The sequence below is a fragment of the Saccopteryx leptura genome, chromosome 2, assembly GCF_036850995.1.
Source record: "Saccopteryx leptura isolate mSacLep1 chromosome 2, mSacLep1_pri_phased_curated, whole genome shotgun sequence".
Taxonomy (NCBI): domain Eukaryota; kingdom Metazoa; phylum Chordata; class Mammalia; order Chiroptera; family Emballonuridae; genus Saccopteryx; species Saccopteryx leptura.
The window spans coordinates 11,500,858-11,522,441 of NC_089504.1; the positions used below are offsets into that span (position 1 = coordinate 11,500,858).

The 21,584-nt window shown below is 41.9% G+C and overlaps 1 protein-coding gene across 8 annotated transcripts in view; it reads left to right on the top strand.

Moving 5' to 3' along the window:
- DENND1A (DENN domain containing 1A) overlaps positions 1-21,584 on the top strand; it is a 486,566-nt gene that overhangs the window by 138,867 nt on the left and 326,115 nt on the right. For 7 of the 8 annotated variants that reach the window (XM_066367202.1, XM_066367200.1, XM_066367201.1 and 4 more), the window contains one exon: positions 8,119-8,238. In XM_066367202.1, coding sequence (XP_066223299.1) covers positions 8,119-8,238 — 120 coding nt within the window. Of the gene's footprint in view, positions 1-8,118; positions 8,239-21,584 lie in introns of those variants that run through there. The other variant, XM_066367207.1, reaches the window with a different exon arrangement.

Sequence of the window (21,584 nt, forward strand, 5' to 3'; positions counted from 1 at the left end):
AAGCATCCTAAGCTGTAGAGAAGTGGTGACTTGCCCAAGGTCCTCAGGCTGCTAGCACAGCCTGGATGTTCATCTCCTAAAGGAATCCATTTTTTAGTAGAACACCTTATAGGAAGACCAGTCACTCTATATTGGGGGGTAGGTGGGAGCAATAAATTAGTATTTAAGTTTCTAATTGATTCTAGTCAACACACTGGACATTTTTACATGAATGCCTCATTTATTCTTCCCAGCAACTCTAGGATATAGGTGATGGTGATGTCTCTTTTACAAAAGAGCAAAGGAAGGTTCTGAATGTGTAGTATTCTGTTGAGTGATAAGGAAATAGTGTCTGACTTGGAGTTCTGCCCTCCATGTTTCTCAGGCTAGTTCAGGAAGTATTAGAGAGACACATTAAGCAGTATCTATCTGAAAGGTTAGTGAAGGTAGGGATGATGGAAATGGTCAGAGAACACTGTTCATTGTGGGGGAGACTTGTGTTGAGTCTGCAAGGATGGCAAGGAGGAGTTAGTGGAAGGGAGAGCCTAACACCCCATATGCGTTGAAGAGCAAAGCAGAGGAGAAACCATGAGTGAGCCTAGAGTGTACTCAGCCAGAGCAGATGGAGCCTGCTGGAGAGAGGGTGACGTGTCCTGTGGTAGCTTGGGCTCTGGCTACAGGAGGCCTTGACAATGTGTGAGAATAAGACCAGAGGATTTTAGAGCTGAAATTCATCTGGTTCAAGCATCCCATCTTACAGAAGGGAAGCCAAGATCTGTAGAGGTGGAATGACCTGCTTATGGTCATCACTGTGTAATTGCTGGGCTGGAAAAGCAGCAGATAACCTTCTTTTCAATCCAGAGTCATTTCTCCTCTACACTGTCCTTGAAGCTCTTGGGAGAGAGGAGTAGTGACACGAAGGCACTGAGATCCCTGTTCACTCTCAGAAACTTAGTACTGCTGATGAAAGCAGTTTCTTGAAAAAGAAAGATTTGTATAATATTTCATGTTGCGGTGCTCCTAGCTTACACTGGGTAGCCCGCAAACCTGCTTCAGTTAGAGCACTGAGGAGACACGCTGGATGATGGGAAAGCATCTCTTCCATGCTTGTGCTTATCCTCCTTCAGAATTCAGAAAGTTAGCTACCCTGAAGTTGCCCTATAAATCATACTGCCACACACAGCGACACGAGCAAGGGATGAAATGACGTAATCTTTTCAGGGGCAGAGGTATAATTGCACGATTTAGGATGTAACCAAGATGCAAATGTGGTTCAAATGCTATTTACAATTTTATTATGTAGCTGGTATGTGTTGGGCATTGTGTGTGCTGTGTTCTCTCCTTGCATTGAAAGGTTACACATTTGCGAGTGTGTCCCCATCATCATTCCAAATATGAGGACACAGAAACTCAGACAGGTCCAATAACTTGCCCAGCATCCCACTCATAGAAAGTGCTAGAGCTGCTTTTGGAATGCTCATGGGCCTGGCTTCTAATTTTACTATAATTTTCCTACCATGTCATACTGCCACCATTAGGTCCCACACAAGAAAGTAACCAAACAAACTTTAAAAATGTATTTCAAAAGCATTATATATTTATTGTAGAAAAGGAAAAAATACAGGTAACCGAGAAAATGAAATCCATTCAGAAAATGAGACTATGGCACATGATTAGTGTATTCGTGTCTATCAGCCCAGACTTTTCCTCTTGTTCCCACCTCTGTGCATTCACCCAAATGGAATCAGTTGGGCCCACTTTTGTCCCTTGTTTTTCACCCTTGGTTCAGTCCCATTGGTTAGCTGTGCCCCATGAATACTTAATACAGTGTCTGATATGATGGAGCAGTTGGGCCTCAGCACAGCATTGGGGGTCACAACCACAACCAAGAGACCTAGGTTTTAGTTCTGGTTCCGCCACTGACTTGTTCTACGCTGTGTGGCAAGTGACATGTCTTCCCTGGGACTTAAGTTTCCTTATGGGTAAAATGAGGGAATGGACTTGGATCTCTGCTGCTCCTGGTTCTGCTACTTTCTGATTCCAGCTATGATTCAGCGTTACTTTGTCAGGCTCATGTAGAGGAGTGGGTGGAGAGATCGCAGTTCTTTCCTACAACAGTCTGGTATGTTTCTCAAGCAGATAGGTGTTGCCCTGTATGTGGCAGTGGGTGACATACTCTTGGTCCCCAGACATTTTGGGTCAATGCCATTCTTGCCACTTGGATCTTTGAGTAGGGACTGTGAGAAACTGGAGTCTTAGGCAGAGGAGAGATATGTTTCTGGAAAGAAGTTTTGAGGCTCATGTAACTGAAGATATGATAGCTTGGTAAAACTTGATTCCTGCCTGACAACCCCTGTGCACTGAAGAAAAGGAGAGGCAGCTGTTGGGGTGTCTGCAGTCACTGGCTCAACAGGTGATTGTCAGTGAGAGTTCCATCTTAAAATTTTATTTCATAACAGTCAGTGTTATTATTTTCACTGTGTACTCACTATATGCTAGTTCCTTTATATACGTTATTTCTAGACCTCAAAACTGTTCCATGCCTGACATGTGATGGTGCAGTGGATAGAACGTTGTCCTGGAATGATGAGGTCACTGGTTGGAAACCCTGGGCTTGCCCTGTCAAGGCACACATGAGAAGCAACTACTATGCATTGATGCTTCCCGCTCCTCCTCCTCTCCTTTCTCTCTGTTGCTTTTTTTCCTCTCTCTAAAATCAATAAATCTTTTAAAAAACACACTCTGCAGAGTATTATTATTTGCTTTTTCCAGATGAGGCTCAGAGAGGTATGATAATTTGCCTGTGCTCCTGTAACAAGTGAGGAACATATCTACAATGCTAAAGTTCAGACCTTACTGTTTCATCTTCTCGTGCATCATAAATCTCTGCCTCTGTTGAACCATTCCCAACAGCTTAAAAACAAGTTCTGGTATTCCTCCATCCTAAAAAGAATACCCATCTTTGGAGCTTCATTTCCATTTTGTTTTTGTCTAATATCCACTTCTTGGAAGAGTTGAAGAGTTGCCCACACATCTCAACTTACTCTTCCTCTTCAGTCTGCCTTCTGCTTCTGTCACTCAACTAGAGCTTTTCTTATCAAGGTCATATGAACCTCCATATTACTCAATTCATTAGGCATTGCTTTTCCTCTTCTCATCTGATGCATCAGTACAGTTGACCCCTCCTCCTGCTTTTTCTGCCTGGGGGTTTTATACTCATCTTCTAAACTGATGCTCCTGTACTTATTCCTGGGTCTTTTGTTTCTATGAGTGCTCTCCCTAAGTTACCGTATTCTTTACCAGGGCATTAAATACCATCTGTGTGTACATGACTTCCAAATGTATAGCTCTAATTCAGACTTTTCCTCTGACTTCCTATGTAGTATGTTCAACCACGTACTTGACATTTTCGTACAGATCTCAGATTTAACATATCCCAAATATTGATAGAACTATTGGATCTCCCCCCAAACTTGTTAGTTTTCTGTCATTAGATGGTAATATGCTGCCTTTTTGCTCCCTCTCAGTTCACCTGCAAGCCTGTCATATAAACCTGCTGGCTGTGACTTGGAGCTCTTCACCCGTGTCCATCCCCACTCTCCCTACCTGAGACATGCCAGTGTCCAGTCTCGTCCGGAGTAGCTCCTGCATTAGTTTCCTGACTGTTTTCTCGGCTTCTACTTCTGCCTTCTTCCAAATTGTTCTCAACATCACACTCAGATCCAGTGTTAGCAACTGTAGGCTAATCTGTGATTGTCTTGATTAAAACCACTCAGTGGCTTTTTTTTTTTGCCTTTACAAAAACCATTCTGATTCTTTACCAGGATCTGTGAGGGTCTCTGCATGATCTGGCATGTGTTCGCCTAGCAGCTTCCTGTCATGTCACTTCCCCTCACCTCCTGCATGTCAGCTCTACTGGCGTCCTCTAGGCCCTGAACGTACCTTGCTCTTCCCAGCCCGAGAATCTGCACAGCTCGTTTCTCTACCTGAAACACCCAGTCCCGGCTTCTGGAGTGGCCACTCATCGCGTCCTTTAGGCCGGTCCTGATGTCGTCATTGAGAAGCTGTCTCTGACTGTGTTGTCTCAGTAGGGCCTTTCCTTGTCTTCCATTTTCTTCTGTCCTCATTCCTTCTCTGGTTTCAGATGACACTACCACAAGCTGTGTGCTTTCTGGTACACTTGTTTGTTCTTCTCCAAGTGGACAGACAGGAAGCTCCACAGCAGTTTTGTAAAACGACAAATTTCTTCCCATTTCTCATGGGAAGGTTGGGATCAAACTGTTCCATCCACACACTTCATGCCATGTATACTCCGAAACTGTAAACAACTTCAAGGTTAAGCAAAATGCTGTTGGAAGGGCCTTGAGTGTCTGACAGACACTTACAGGCAGTGTGAAGGTTCACGCTTGTGGTGCAAATAGTCATTGCTTTCCTTCCTTCTTTCCCATACTCACCTAAGCATGGGAAGCACAGCTAGGGTGGTCTTGGCCCTGTCTTCTGGGCTTGGTTCTGGAAATACTCAAATTTGGTTTCTCTTGCTTAGTAGGAAATGCAGTCTGTTTGATGAGACATCTTTCTGAATTTCTTGCATACCTAAGTTCCTTTGACCGAGTTGAAAGTTTCTGGTGGGGGTTTATTGTATTTGGTGCACTGAGGCAGAATGGAGAGACTCTGAACCAGAGTGGGCCTTGAATATTTGTTTTAATCATGATTACTTTAAAAAAAAAAAAAGTAAAAAAATTACCTTGAGCCTCAGTTTTCCCAGCTGTAGAACAGGAGAATTAGATAGATGGCTTCTTCAGCCCCTCCCAGTTTTAACTATCGAGAAATCTGATTCCTGTTGAAAAGGTATGGGTTCTGATCCTAGAGGCAAACACAGAAACTGCAGCCTTGAAGGAAGCAGACCCTTTTCTCAGTCATTTTAATGGAGAAAATGTGAATACTTTCCTAGAAGGAATGACACATTTCTTGGAGATTGAGACGCTTCAGGTTAACTTCTGAGTGCTCTTGCCTGACTTGGAGTTTATTGGAAATTGTCTAAGGGAAATATTTTAGAGTTTAATGATTTGGGTCTTTTAATGATCTACTTCACCTTACTAGGAATTTTAAAAGGTGACTCGACTGAAAATAAGTGCCCCCTTTCAAGCTGTCACCCCCCAAAAGGAATCTTGTCACTTGAATGCAAGCACAGATAGCTCGCTTGGTCATCCAGAGGACTCCCTCTCCTGAAAGATGCCACAGACACGAGAGGCAGAAAGGCTGCCTTCCTTCCTCCTCTCCCAGGAAGAGTCCAAGCAAATGCATGATTTTAATACGAATTTCAGTTTTCATTCAGATGGTAACTTGACAGCTTGCATCTCTTTTATTAATTGTTCTTACTATGGACTGGCATTTATACTTGATGCTTATTTCACTTGTTCCCCAAACATCCTTTGGGTTGGATGGTAGTTTCTCGTTGTTATTCCAGATGAAGAAACTGGGATACTTAGAGGAATAACTTGCTAAATGAAGGCTCAGTTAGCAAGTGATTGGGTTGGGACTCTAACCAAATAAATGAATAATGAATCTTTCTTTGCTCTTATAAGGTAGCTAACAGCATTTTCAGCATTTTTAATGGTAGTGAAAAGATAATAGGGAAATTAATGACACTCAACTCACCAACCAAGTTGTATTTGTTCTCCATTCTTTTCCTAGAAATGCTGGGTGTTTTCTTTTCATTCAGTCCTGTCAATATTTTTCCTTTCTAGGATGCTTCATTTTAAACACTGTAGAAGTGAAATCAAACCCTGAATTAAAATAATGAACAGTCATATTTTGTATGGTCACATAATATATAGTATTTCCCAAAGGGTTAATCTTATTTGTAACTTAGAACCATCCTGACCTGTTGCTTTAACTGTTTTAATAATACAGGGTTTTCTCCTCCCCCAAAGAGGCCCACTTTTTTCCCCAATCACTTTAATTATGTGAGCTAGAATCCTGTTTCTCACACATCTTCAGTTCTCAACCTTGTTAAAATTAATCATATAATCCCCCTTTAAAACATAGTATTAAATCACCATAGTAACACAGTATCCAAGCTTTATAGATAAAACATAACAGCCATAAGAGGGTAGTGTTTGGTGTCCCCTCGACAGCTCTATAACTTTTATAGAAATGTGTTCCTTCTCCAGGCCTGTCTAAGGTGGAGGGATAGCATTACTTACACCTGTTTTATTACCATGTTGCTTTTAAATTGCCACCTTGTTTTTGTTCATCGTCCTAGTTAAAAGAAAGGCGAGTGGAGCACTTTCTTTTCTCTTCGAATTATTTTCTTGTACTCTGTAACCACTTTCCAAGAGATGGAATTATTTCTTTACTGCCTATTCCTGGGTAGGGTCCATTGACTTTTTATTCTGGGTACCTTGGAGACCTCTTTAATTTTCTTACGCAGTTTATATGAGGGAGTTTTAGAAAGGGAGGTTGCCTGTATTTGAAAACTTAATTCATATGGTATCCAAAGACTCAAAACGTCTACCGTTGAAAAAGGACTGGTGAGCCATGTGATGCTTATTCCACTGACAATTTATCAAGTAGGTGAGAGCAGCTATTTGCATATATTATCAATTTGAGGATATCTTGTAAATGCAGCATATAAACCATAATATGAGTCAATGAGTTTCTTTGAAAAAGTCAGTGTCAAATTCTAAAATGTTATAATAGCGTACATTTAGGTATTAGAATTTGGAATATTTAAATTTTTAAAGAGGAATCCAAACTAACTGGTAAACTGATTTTTAGAAATGCATTTTAAAACATTTTATAACTCTTAAAAAAAAAGAGTTTAAGGATTAATCTGATTAATAATATGATTTTGAATTTTTTAAAACAGACATTTTCTATTTTATGTTTCTTTTATATGTGGTTTGGTGATTTTTGTGTTAATGCGGGAATTTTTAGCCTTTTTTTCTTTAATGTCTTTTTTAAAAACCTTGTTTACATTTCTTAGAAAGCATTTTGCATTGTTAAGACATTTGGTATGTCTGTCCTGTAAAGTGTAAAATATGTCCCTCATAAATTAAAAGATGATGAAAGCATCGGCCTGGCATATGGAAGTCCCAGGTTCAGTTCCCGGCCAGGGCACACAGGAGAAGTGCTTATCTGCTTCTCCACCCCTCCCCCTCTCCTTTCTCTCTAACTCTCTCTTCCCCTCCCGCAGTTAAGGCTCCATTGGAGCAAAGTTGGCCCGGGCGCTGAGGATGGCTCCTCAGGCTCTAGAATAGCTCCAGTTGCAATAGAGCAACACCCCAGATGGGCAAGAGCATCACTTTCTAGTGAGCTGTCGGGTGGATCCTGGTCAGAGTCTGTCTCTCTGCCTCCCCACTTCTCACTTGAGAAAAATACCCCCCCCAAAATAAATAAATAAATACAAAAAGAAAGACAGAAAAATTATGAAAGATACAGGAATTTAGGAAAGTAATAGCTAACTTTGCCTTCTTGTGTTCCAGCTCCTCCCTGTAGTATGTCTGTGAACTTGATTCAGTTTCTCAGTTTTCTTTTCTGTACAATGGGAACATCTCCAAGTTCCAGCTCTGTTGCTGAGACAAATGAGACAGTTTATGTGAAGTGTCTCACTCTGTGGTCAACACGCAGCAGACACTAAAATTCTTCCACTGCAATCACTGTTATTTCCTGATCTAGAGAATGATTAGGCGAGCAAGTTAATGGTCAGTTTGCACCCTGCTGGTAGAGAAGGCTTTGGTGTTCCTTAGGCCTAACTTTAAAATTCAGTGTTTTGCAATCCACCAGTTGGCACCTTAGGCATTGCCACTCTAGGCTATTTCCTCAGATACAAATGAGGTTAATAGAATGCACCTTTCATGATTTGAGGGGTGACTGACCATGCTACCTGCCTGAGCTCCGTAAGAAGGTATGCTGGCTGTGATGAGTAGGCACTAGAATATGCTGCTTGCTGCCCCCCACCCCCTTTTTTTAGTGGCTCACAATCTGTTCCCTTGAAGTGTGTAAATTTTCAGTTCATTTATAAAGAGTTCCACCAAGAAAGGAAATGGTACAGGTTCAACGACTTGTCATGATTAGATACTTTATCAAGAAACTCACTGCACATTCATTTTTTTCTTTGTTCTCTCTTTGCTGCAGCCTCACAGTTAGCCAAGTTGGCCAGAACTTCACGTTCGTGCTCACTGACATTGACAGCAAACAGAGGTTCGGGTTCTGCCGCTTATCTTCGGGAGCGAAGAGCTGCTTCTGTATCTTAAGGTAAGGGAGAAGGGCTTTGCTCATCGCATCAGCGAGTTCTGTGAAACAATGTCCACTTTTGCGTTGTTCTTCTGTAATTAAATTTTCCAGCTGCTCTTTTTATTTTCCTATCTGTGTCCCACAAGTCACTGCACTAGGGGAGGAGGACTTCACAGTGTTGTCCTTGCACTGTAAGCTCTGCAGATAACCGAATTTATTTATTTGTATCACATCCCCGGGGTGGAAAGGGCCCGTGCCTCCGCGGAGTGTGAGGAAGCTGGGGAGCCAGCATGGCTTCGGTTCCCCTGCTGTTATCTGGAGCTGTCAGAAGTTAGTCTGTCAGGCTTCCCCTTGGACGTTTTGTGTATATAAGATTATTAATAAAGTATGTGTCTGTGGCTCAGGACGTCTCGCAGACACTGATTGTGCCCTCCTCAAAGTAACACCCTTGCCCTCTTTGGGTCAATGAGTGAGTGACTGTTTCCCAACTAGGCTACCGTTGGGAGAGGCCTGGAAAAAGGGCTGAATCCTGTAAGCAGTCTTTAGGTCTTCTAAAACCCCCTCGTCCACCAGAGCCGGGCTTGCCTAATGCTGTTTCCTCCTGCCAGAGGGTGAGGCGTGTTCTGGGCTGGGAGGCGGGATGTGTGGAAAGCGCTCTGGAGCTGCTGGCTCTGTGGGCTCCTGCTGGGCGTCTCCTGAGGGGGAAGTAACGGCTTCCACACACGCTCCTCTCCATCTGCCCGGTTAAGTAGGTGTCAGAGGGGCCTGCCTCCTGTCTCTCTCTGCTCATGTGGAGCAGCCCAGGGCAGGATGGCAGGACGGTGGGGAGGCGCCCCTGACAAAACCCGGCTCCCCAGTCCCGGCCTTGGGCCTGGGGATAAAAGGCCAGACCCTCTGTGAGTGCCAGAAGGAGTAGTTTTCTGGTGTGTTAGTCCCTGCACTTTCTTCTCCTCGTCACCGGGAAAAGAGCCCCTACCCCTCCAGCACACACACCCTCACACTGGGAGGGGAAGAGGGCTGACCCTGGAGTGCCTTCGCTCAGTGCTGTCGGTCCGATTGCTGCGTCTGGCTTTCCCTGCACAAACGTTCTTATTATTTGTAATCAGCAAATGAACTGTCTTCTTCATTAAGCATAGCATCTGTAACTGGGGCGCGAGAGGGTAAGTGTCAGAAAGCCATAGGAAGAGAGTCCAGCCCCAACGCTTGGTGGGGTGAACATGGAGGGGGAACCCTCCGAAGCGCGCCTCGCCTCCGGAGCCCGGCCCCCAGCCCCCGGGGCTGCCTGCCCAGAATGTTGGGCTCTGAGGTAAAGGGTTGTTTACTTTTTGATTTAGCGATGTTGGTCTTTTTTATTGATTTTTAGAGATGGGGGGGGGGGGGAGAGAGAGAGAGAGAGAGAGAGAGAGAAGGGGGAGGAGCAGGAAGCATCAACTCCCATATGTGCCTTGACCAGGCAAGCCCAAGGTTTCGACCGGCAACCTCAGTGTTCCAGGTCGACGCTTTATCCCACTGCGCCACCACAGGTCAGGCCCCGATGTTGGTCTTTTTTTTTTCTTCTTTTTAAAGAAAAATTTCTCTTCCATTTTTTTCCTAATGTTATATATCAGCCTTGGTCAGGACACTGCATATCCGTGCAGTCATTTAGAGCAGTGGTCCCCAACCCCCGGGCCGTGGACTGGTACCACCAGTCCATGGGCCATTTGGTACCAGTCTGCAGAGAAAGAAGAAATAACTTACATTATTTCTGTTTTATTTATATTTAAGTCTGAACGATGTTTTATTTTTAAAAAATGACCAGATTCCCTCTGTTACATTCGTCTAAGACTCACTCTTGACGCTTGTCTTGGTCACATGACACATTTATCCGTCCCACCCTAAAGGCCGGTCCATGAAAATATTTTCTGACATTAAAGCGGTCCATGGCCCAAAAAAGGTTGGGGACCACTGATTTAGAGGAGGTGAGGATTTGAGCCAAGTTCTTGAAGTTTTGCAGAAAGGTCCGTCCCATCCCCACCAAATATTTTGAGTTATGTTGTTTTTTCCGTTCAAAGAGAGAGAGAAAGAGAGATAGTGTGTGCGCATGTGCGCATGCGTTGGGTTTGTTGGGGGTGGGGGATGACTGAACTGCACTATCACATTCACTCAGCAAATTTCTGGGAGTGGAAAACCATTTATTTAAAAATTTAAATTAAAAACTTGCTCTCCCCTAATTCTAGCTTTTGACTTTGTGTGTCTATATGAAGGGTCATGGACTTCCTGTTTGCAAGACGCTCATTGAGTAGCCTTCACTCTGTCGTCATTTAGAATGAAAAATAGCAGTAATTGGCGTGTTTCGTATCTGTTATACTAACTTGGCACCATGGAAATATATCTGGTGGGTTGATTCATTCGTTTGTCAGCCCTTAATTGAGTGCCTACTATTAGTTAGTCCCTGCCCTTGCGGAGCTCCCAGGACTAGCTGGGGAGATAGATGGTCACACTACAGTGTGCTATATATAATACACAGAGCGGTCCCATGGCACAGTGTCATCTTACTATTGCTCTTCCAGTGCTGGTGAATAGTGACTGTGGAGTGAAAAGCACAATATGAATTCTGGCACGTGCGTTTCATGGCTATGCAACATGAGTTGGGGTGGAAGCCTCACTTTATTGTATCTAGCTTGTGCACACAATAGGGCTCAACAGTGACACTTTGCCTGTGCTTGGTGTGGGGACATTGCTGGGGTGAGACATGAATGGAAGAGTTTACTGTTAACCCTGGAGGGCTGGTTGGCGACATGTCCAGTGGAGAGTAGAGTGGTCTGCTGGGAGAACATGAGCACGATTTGGGTCTGGTTTACATTATTAGCATTGTCCTCTTTTGCTGCTTGGTCTCCTTGCCTTTTTTAGTTGCTTTCCCTTTAGTTAACCTGTGCCTTGAGGTCCAGTCACCATTTTTTAGTGTGCCCACTGCTCTAACTCACGTCTGCTCATAAGCCCTCTCTACTCTTTCCATTTCTTCTCATGAAGGATGATGTCTGTGCATTATAGCCTCCACTGATCCTAGCTTCTGAGGATCCCTGCTTTCTTGACTGCTCTCTCAAGTTCACGTGCTCACTGGTCCTTATGAGCCAGTGGACCCTTTCTGCCTTCACACATTTACCCATTCTCCCAGACTTGGCGTAGGCACGCCGGGCAGGCTTCTCTAGGCAGAGGTAATCATCCCCTCCTCGGGCTGAGCCTGGATGCTTCGCATACTTCAGTTATACACTCATAAGCCTCGCGTAACCTTTGTCTTTCTCCTATTGGACAGTTAACTCTTTGGGGTAAAGACTGTGTGTTAAGCAACTTTGTATCTCCAACCCTTAATATAATGCCTGACCAAGAAGACAGTGTATATATGGCTTTCAGAGACCAGGAGATGCATTCCATTTGGATGGAAGAACACAGCACTGAAAGCTCTAGTTAGAGGAAGGCCTCATGGGACACTAGCTGAAAGAGGGAATATGAAATACAGTTAGTTTCAGAAGTATGGTTCATATCATCAAACTTATTTCATGTTGTAAGAGGTGAACCTTTGAATCTCAGTTACAATCCAGTGCTAAGTGACAGGCCTTGTGTCCATAAAAGACTAGACCATCAGCATTACAAATTTAAAGTTAATGTCACAATGAAAGGTTCTTAGATATTCTTTTTTTTTTTTTTTTTTTTTTTTTTTTGTATTTTTCTGAAGTGAGAAGCAGGAAGGCAGAGAGACAGACTCCTGCATGCCCCCAACCAAGTTCCACCCAGCAAGCCCATTAGGGAGCAATGCTCTGCCCATCGGGGGTACTGCTCTGTTGCAAGTTGCAACTGGAGCCATTTTAGCACCTGAGGCGGAGGCCATGGAGCCATTCTCAGTGCCCAGGCCAACTGTGCTCCATTGGAGCCTTGGCTGCAGGAGGGGAAGAGAGAGACAGAGAGAAAGGAGAGGGGGCTGCAGGAGGGGAAGAGAGAGATAGAGAGAAAGGAGAGGGGGGAGGGTGGAGAAGCAGATGGGCATTTCTTCTGTGTACCCTGACTGGGAATCGAACCTGGGATATCCACACGCCGGGCCGACACTCTACCACTGAGCCAACCAGCCAGGGCAGATACTCTTTATATATTAACTTAATAGATTCATTGTTAGGGGCATTCCCTGTTCCTGCCACTAGCCTATAAGCTCCGTGAAGGCTGGAAATTTTTATCTGTTTTGTTCACAGATACACAAAGAATATTAAAAAAATGTAGTTGTACTAGAGCAGGGGTCTCAAACTCAACTCAGCATGTGAGCCGCAGAGCAAGATCACAGCCATTCGGCGGGCCGCACTAGGTCTACAAAAGGCAACTGTTACGCAGCACTTTTCTCACTGCAGTTGAAAACAAAAAAAAATCAGTACAACAAGCACAATCGTACATGCAGTTTACTCAGTGTCACAAAACGACCAGAAACTGTAGTTCGCATCACAACTGCTGTTAACTAAGCTAATATCTAGCTAGGATGCTAGAGAAATGAAAAATACAAGTAGGCCCCTAGGCTTACTTAATTTTATCCAAAATATTTTGAACTTCGTGGATTAGTCTGCGGGCCGCACAAAATTGTTTGGCGGGCCGCATACGGCCCGCGGGCCGCGAGTTTGAGACCCCTGTACTAGAGTATAAACAAGTTTCGTTAACACAAGTACCATGGTATGTAAAGTCAAGTGCATGTTTTCTCCTGGTTAACTAGTTTATTTTATTAAAGGTTTTTAATTTTCCTTGAAACTCATTATAATATTATTTAACTAGTAGCTGGATGGTACTTAGGACTAGATTAAAAACACCAGCTAGGAGAACAATGGCTATCAATTAAGTTAGTTGCTCTTCATTTTAAATGTGAAAGAGTATTTAGCATTTTCAGAGAGCACTGTCTGCATTTGATGTGGTACAGCACTTACTTCTGAAATCTTTCAAATATAAAAGAAAGTGACCTATAGAACCAACCAAAACAATTTTTGTGGCTACTGCTTTGCCTAAATGACACATACCCACCAAGAGCATAAGAGTTCAAAGCCATAGCCATGTTGTTTGGTAGGGGGTGGGGGTGGGGGGTAGATTATAGGAGCTATGTCATATAATACTAATATGTCTCTATAGCCAAACAGAACGTTTTAGAAACTAGAATACATTTGGGAAAGATACAACTTGTTTCATCAAGACAGTATATAAAATTTTTGTTTAACATTTTAAATTTTTATTCAATTGCTAAGTAACTTAGTACCTAGACTATATAAGGAATGAGCAATGCATAAATAACACTTGGTCTTCGGCTTTGATTTACCTCAAACTCCCTTAAAACAGGCATAAAGGTCTAGCCCTAGCTCCCTATATGATGAGAACCTTTCAGATGTCATGTTCATCCAAATTTTTGATGAGCTGAACACATTCTGTGCTTGGTATTATGAACTGAAAACAATATGTACTTTTGTCCTTTACCACATTTAAAATTAAATGTGCTTCTGGGTACAGTGCTCCCAGGCCAGCTCTGATTCTGATACCCACCTCCCATGTCACGTCTATCCTCTCTGTTTTGGAAGCACTCAATCTTTGGGAAGGGACTATGTAAACAATTAATTAAAATATGACGTGGTAAGTGCTATTTGAAAAAAAAAAATATGTGCAAGGTTCTGTGGGGTCACAGATTAGGCAGTGCCCAACTCTGGCTATAGAATCAGGGGAAGTGTTGCTGATAGTTCCCAGTTAAACTGGGTCTCACAGCATCAGTGGGGGCTTGCCAGGAGGAGAATGGCAGGAAAGCGCTTGAGGTGGTGAGAGCTGGTGTGCGCAGACCCAGAGAACGAAAGGTAGAGCAAGATGAGATGCTGAGAATTTGATAAGAGGACAGTAGCAAGAGATGATGCCATAAAAGTGCTGGGAACAGATTGTGGAAGAGGGGCTCACGATTGTGGATCTCCATACAGAGGGAGTGCCATCAGATGCTTCGGGGCAGACTTCAGGAATGCTGATGTTTGCAGACTGAGGGTGAAGTGGCTTTTATACGTGAAATTGCTTCAGATCTTCTGGTTACTGTTAGAAGGGATGCTGCCCGTCACTTTGGGAGTAGCACCTTGATTTAAATTGGGATTTTCAAGCCCCAACTTTAGGATTTTTGTTTGTTTGTTTTTAAACTATAATTTAATGAAATATGTTCCTGGGCCCTTGTTGGGGAGTATTGTCCTTCTTTCCATGCAAGCTGGCATACTGGCTTGTGCTTAAACATTAATTGTGTTGAGTGAGAACCATCTTCCTTCTGGAACACTTTCTAACTTAATGGCAGGAAGAACTATTGCATCTTTTTTCATCCGTATTGTACTCTTTCTACTACAAACACAGAAAAAGCTCAGTTTTCATCAAGAAAAAGAAGCTAGAAGTAATAAGAGTCTGGTTTTTAAAACTTTGGCTGCTCTCTCTACCTGTTCTAGTATTTTTTTAAACACACATAGTTCAGGAGAAAAATCAAAGGACTCTTTTCTTAGGCAGGTGTGGTGGCAGAAGCCCTTTTGGATTGTGTGTTATCTGCTTTAGTTTAAAATGTGTATGGGGTGGGGGTGGGAAAGGCAGTTGGGAAGGAAGGCTGTGGGGACAGCTCCCAGATTTTTACCTTGAAAGCAGGTGCTGCTGAAATATTCCAGAAACAGATGGAATCTCCTATTCTTGTTTTAAGCTATTTATAGTTGTCTCGCCTGAGGGTACCCTGCTATACAAAATGCACAGCCTGATGTTTGAGGGCAGTCTGGGCATCAAAGCTGGGGCCCCTCTGGGAGAGATCAACCTTTCTTCCCAATGCCTTAAATGCCATTTGGGAAACCTGGACCGTTCATACTATTTAACAGAAAACTTTCCTCTGCTTTTTGCTTGTTTCCATCTCTCTGGAGCTGTTTGATTCCTTTTTAATTCCTCCCCTTAAAAGTTACAATGAGCACAATGTTGTTTTCTGGGTAGTCAGCTGGAAGAGGGCCCAACTGCTGTGGTGGATTATAATTCCACCCGTTGCGGGTCCTGGCACATGGCTTCTGTTGGAAGCCAAACCCATGGGATAGGGCTCTGGTTTACTGGGCCCAGGGTCCTTTCTGAGATCCTCAGTATTTTGAAAGGCTTGCATGAGGTGGGGAGACAGGAGGGGGTGATGTGCTCATCAGAAACATCACTTTGTGGGAGGTTATAACTTTCTTAATTAAAAAAAGTGGGGTATGTTGCATGTTTTATTGTCACACAGATGCCTTCATGCTTAGAAACGTATAATTCTCTGGGGAGCCACAACTCAGCAACAGTAACAAGCTGTACTATTTAAAGAAAATCACCTTGGAAGAGAAGAAAGGGAAATAAATAGAACTGCCCTCACTGTCCTGAGGCCTGCTAGTTGAAGGCTGGGAGGCTAGGTGGTTGGAAAGACAGGTGTGTCTTCGTACCAGGATCCAGCCACAGGGCTATCCACTGTAGGAGGAAGCTTCTTGTCTCCTCCTGATCCTTATCCAAGGAAACCAGCCTGATTCAACCTCTCCTCAAGCAACCTGAGCCCAACGTTGTAGGTATTCAAAATTCCAAGACTTGGGCTAAACGACAATTTTCATTTTGAGACTGAATGAGTTGGACATTACAAGAAGAAGATGTGGCATTTTCTCACGTTGTTTTGAAAGCAGAGCACTTCCTTATCTTAATGCTCATGAAGCTTACTTAGTACAGGGCAACACAGTGGAAGCGCCCAGGAACTCCAGGAGGACACTTCTGTTGTCTTGTTTTCCCCAGACCTCACTCTCCTGATACCTCTAGAAACTGTGGCTGATGGCTAATGTTGTTACACCATTTTGTAGGTGGGTAGACTAAGTCAGGACAACTTACTACAATGTAGAAGAGAAGGTGGAATTAGCATTTATGTAATATGCCAGGTGGTCTGCATAATTCTCATTTATTCTTATTACAACCCTATGAAATCCTTTCCATTGTAGAGATATAGGGGTAGAGACAGAGAGATACAGTGACTTGCCCAAGATCTCACCAGGAGGAACTGAAGGAATTTGGTTTGGAACCCAAAAAATTCCAATCTAAAGCTCACCCTCTTAACTGCTTTGGGCTTATTTCCTGTAACTTTCTTTTGACTCTGATTCACAACTTCAAATTTTATTTTCTTGCCACCAAAGCTACTTTTACAAGTTTTGAAAGTTTGTTCATCTCGCTGTATAGATTTTGTTGAAAGAGCCATGGTGAGTAGTGTGCCATTGCACAGTGATCTCAGATGTGAGCGTAAAGGGCTCTTAGTAATAATACGCTACAGCTCACCCTCATTTTATAAATGATGAAGAGAGACCTGAAGAAGGAAGATTTAATCTCAGTTCTTTAGCTGGCCATCAGCGATCTTCTGACCTCCATCCAGGGTGTCCAGGATAATGGAGGTGATTCTTCCACCTCTGGAGAATAAGCCCATGACCACCTGGGACTAAGGTTCTCAAACTCAGTAACCCTTCATTTAGCATCAAGGGGTCATATTCCCCTTTGGCTAGCGTCCCTGCCATCTATGTGAACAGTCCAACCATATGATTGTAGAGAATGATCAGTTTTCTTTAAATCTGATGCAGGGTGTGTTTGAATGGAAAACCAGTAAAACTGAGCCTGCCTTCTGAAAGAAAGAGTCTTAAGAATTCCACATGAGGGACCTTTTTTGGGAGATGGAAAAACATTCTACAGGAGAGGCTCGTTGGTGCTCTCTGGTTGAGTTTGAGTGTCAACAATTTTTCTTGGACCTCCCTGTAAGCAGACCACTTTCCTACAACAGCAACAACCAGCGGGAGGATTTATTTGAGCCTTATCTTTGCTTTTTACTGGGCAGGAGGTAGAAAGGAAAATAACTCCATATGCTTCACACCTAAAACTGCCCCTTGGATCTGAGCTACACTCTTTCTTTAAGAGCCAGGTAGATTTGTGAATACAAAAAGGAGTCTGAATTTAGGTTGTCTGGCCCTTCCATTGATCAGTTTTAAAAGCAGTAGGAAGCCTAACATTTCCCCTCATCGTGAGAGGCTCCAGCCGACAGGTAACAGTGTACCTCTTTACATCAGACAGAAAAACCACTATGCCAGCTGAAGTTTGAAGAGCATACAGTTTTAACAGTTGTGAGCCACTTATTTTTCAGATGTTAATTTTTGAGATTATGAAGATATGCTTCCTCATTAGAGGAAGTTAGAAAACTTCAGAAGACTAAGAAAAGCAATCGATCATCCCATGACTCCTATAATGACTAGGGGTGTTTCCTCCCTTGAATTGGGATCCTGCTCTAGTTATAGTTTTGTTTCTAGCTTTTACTTATTATATTGTAAGCTTCTTTACATATCATTAAATATTCTTTCCTGAGGATGTTTATGATTGTATAATTTATTTGTATGAGACTGATTTATGAGGAAAGAAGCTCTTAGTAATCTGAGAAATTGTTTCTTGCTAAGACTTATTTCTTTTTTTTTTTTACTTATTTCTTTTTTAAAAAAATGCATTTGTTATAGTGGATTTGTTATTCAGATTATTACTTTGGTATTTTTGTTTAAAAAAAAAACCCTCAACTGCTTTTTATCTTAACTTATATACTATTGCCTGATTCTTGACAGTGAAGAATAGTTTGTTGTTGTTTTTTTTAAAGATTTTATTTATTCATTTTAGAGAGGGAAGTGAAAGTGAGAGAGAGGAGGAGGAGGAGCAGGAAGCATCAGCTCCCATATGTGCCTTGACCAGGCAAGCCGGGCTTTCAAACCAGCGACCTCAGCGTTCCAGGTCGATGCTTTATCCACTGTGCCACTACTGGTCAGGAAGAATAGTTATTAATGTTTTTAAAAAGTTTTATTTAGAAAATTAAATTTAATGGGGTGACATTGATCAATAAGAAGACATAGATTTCAGGTAAACAGTTCTACAACATTTGAACTGTTGATTGTGTTGTGTGCCCATCACCTAAAATCAAATCATTTTCCTACATTGTAGGGCAACCTACATTTCTCCCTCTTTATTCCCTTCTCCCCACCCTCCTTTCTCCCAAGTTATTAACTTTTAAAAACATTGAACATAAAATTCATAGTTAAATCAAGTGGTAAATAATGTACTTAGTTTACTTTTCCTTTCTATATTTCACTTTGTACATTTACATCTTCAAAGTAAGTAATCCTTTTTATTACTATTAGCATGAGTTATACTGGAAAATTGCACAAAATAACGTACCATAAAGGCAATACTTTTAAAATCAGGTGGCTGTATAAATTTTGATTTTTGAATATATTACAATGAAAACAAATTACTCATATCTTAAAACTTTATGTAGAAATTTAGGGAAAATTTTAACATTGTAGATAAAATTAAATTCTGTATTATAGTATGTTGTGGAAATTGAATAGGTTTTTATTTCCCATTCATCAGACATGAAAGTACCAGAAATCTTCAGCAAAACCAAGGGCAATTGTTTTCTTTAACTCAATTCTCAAGTGCTAGACTGCCCCTATGGAGATTTTTAATCCCTTATCTATAATACAAAGCAATATTTACTACAAAATTAATTCTGAGAGGCATCGTTTATGGTTTCTAATCCATTCTATTTCAGATGTCTTTGAAGTAAAGTGGGCGGAGCTTTGTATGTGGGGTTAATTGTCCCATTGTTCATTTATTCAGTCTTGGTATTTTAACTAGCTCTTTATGTGTATTAATGAGCTCAAAATGCAGCAAAAAATGCTTGGCTCTAAAAAGTTGACATCTTAAAAAAACATTTAAAAGTATGATGGAAAAAGAAGTTGGGTGAAATTCAGTGTCCTGTAGTTTTTTGCCTGAGCTTTTAATGACTGGTTTCCTTTTCTTTAAAAAAATAAAATTCTTGTCCATAGAAAAGCAAGATGTTTTTTGGGGGGTAAGAAACAAAAAGCCACTGCAAACAAAAACAACTTCAACTTTAAAAGGCTCTAAAGAGAATATAATTGCTAGAGCCCAGCTTTCTGTTGAGCTAGGATTTTTACTGTCAACTTTGTTAAAAAAAAAAAAAAAGTAATTTTGGATGCCAATTTTAGAGAAATTTCTTTGTACTTTTTCTTTTTTAGTATATGACAATACACTAAATATTGATCATTCCCTTTAAGTAATCATTGTTTCTGACCATGGGAAACAATACTAGTTTTTATATCTTTGTTTAGTTTTTATTAAAATTCCCCAGGGATTACAATTTTAGATCTCTTTATCTGAAGAGGTAGTTTAAATTTCATATAGTAGGACTCACTGATCTTGACCCTTCTTCTGATTCAGTACTTCTGTTGTAATGGAAAGAATATTGGTGCTATATTTCATTTTTTTAAATCTTAAAATTGGGTTTATAATAAGGTTTCATTTGTCTATCAATCTTCTTTGTCTCATCACTTCAGTGGTGACTTAAGAATAATACCAATTCAGAGTATTGTTGTAAACATTAAGTAAAACAATGAATGCTTGTTAAAGTTGTTTGTATATTGTATCTACTGTATAATTGTTTAATTGTAACCCAGTGCTTTCAGTTTGAAAATTGTGAAATATAACCTGCAAAAAGAAAAGTACATTAAGTTTAATTATATACACACATATATGAGTATGTATCTGTTGTTATATATGGACACACAAACACACACAGAAAAGTATACACAATTATGTAGCAAATACCCATGCAATCACCATGTAAGTTAAGAAATTTCTACCCCAGTATAATTTTTTTGCCTTTGTATGTATCCCTAAGTAATAGAATATAGTTTTGTCTGGTTTTGAACTCTGCATGAATTGACTTATACAATTTGGAATTGTTGTTTTAAGCCTTCTTTTCCTTAACTTTTAAACTTCATGCTGTTGCTTATTATTGTAGTTTTTTTTTCTTGTGGTATAGAGTTCCATTTTGTTAGAGCATGTTTCTGTTTTTTCATGTATTCAGCTGTAGGTGACCATTTGGGCTGTTTCCAGTTTATGCCTCTTATGAACTTTCTTGTATGTATATCCTGGTGCACATAGGCACTAGGTCCTTCAATGTAGAAACCTGGGAACTTGGATAGCTATGTAGAGGGTATGTATATCTTCATCTTTATTGGATAATGCCAAATGGTTTTCTAAGTGCTAACTGTGCCGTTTTGCTGTCTGCCAGCTGTGGGTGAGCATCCCTGCTGCCGTTACTCCTTGCTTCTAGAGGAAGACACGCAGCAGGCTCTTCTCCCTTCTCATAGCCCGTGAGATCTAGGTATTGTCCTTCTTTACTTTCCCAAAGAGTCAGCTGGCCTCACTGTCCAAAGAGGCATTGCTAGAGAAAGAGCAGCCTCCAGGGTGGGAGAGGACAGTGACCATCTCTGAGAGGGGGAGGGAGCTGCAGGGTGGCCTGCCTGAAGAGTGTGGCCGGAGCCAGAGCGCGCACTTCCAAGTCCTGCGGGGGTGGAGTGTGCTCCTGGGTGCTCCATTTGCCCTTCTGGAGCCGTCATTTTCTCACAGCTACTTTTTTTGTGAGGATTAGAGATAGTATAAGCAAAGGATCAAAGTAGGGTAATCATTGGCACCTTAGAGTATTACACACTGCAGGAGTTATTAACAGGAGAGACCAGCTGTAGCATATACATTTCATTGTTGTACTTGTGATATGTGTGGCTTTGTACACAACCAAGTGTAGATGAGCCTGATTGTGACAACTTGAAGATGACACCTGGTGGCCATGAGGTGGGCACTTACGCTCTGTTGATCAGGGTATAAAATTGTCCAACTTTCCTGGAAAACAATTGGCAATATATCTTCAAAACCCTTAGGCCCTGGCCGGTTGGCTCAGTGGTAGAGTATAGGCCTGGTGTGTGGAAGTCCCAGGTTCGATTCCCATCTGCTTCTCCACCCTTCCCCCTCTCCTTCCTCTCTCTCTCTTCCCCTCCCGCAGCCAAGGCTCCATTGGAGCAAAGTTGGCCCGGGTGTTGAGGACAGCTCCATGGCCTCTGCCTCAGGCGCTAGAATGGCTCTGGCTGCAAAAAAGCAACGCCCCAGAGAGGCAGAGCATCGCCCCGTGGTGGGCATGCCGGGTGGATCCCAGTGGGGTGCATGCAGGGGTCTGACTTTCTCCCTGCTTCTAACTTCGGAAAAATACAAAAAACAAAACAAAACAAAAAACCCTTAAACTTATTCCCACTTTGGGGAATCTGATTTAAGGGAAGCTTAGAGATATATGTATGGATACATAGATGATGATGTTTTAGATACCATGTTGCCATTAAAATTATGTTTTTGGTGATTATTTAACGACATGGAAAACATCTTGGACAATGTTATGCAAAAAAGCAAAAGAAATTTTTATATATGATATGATATCTATTCTAAAAAAACATGGA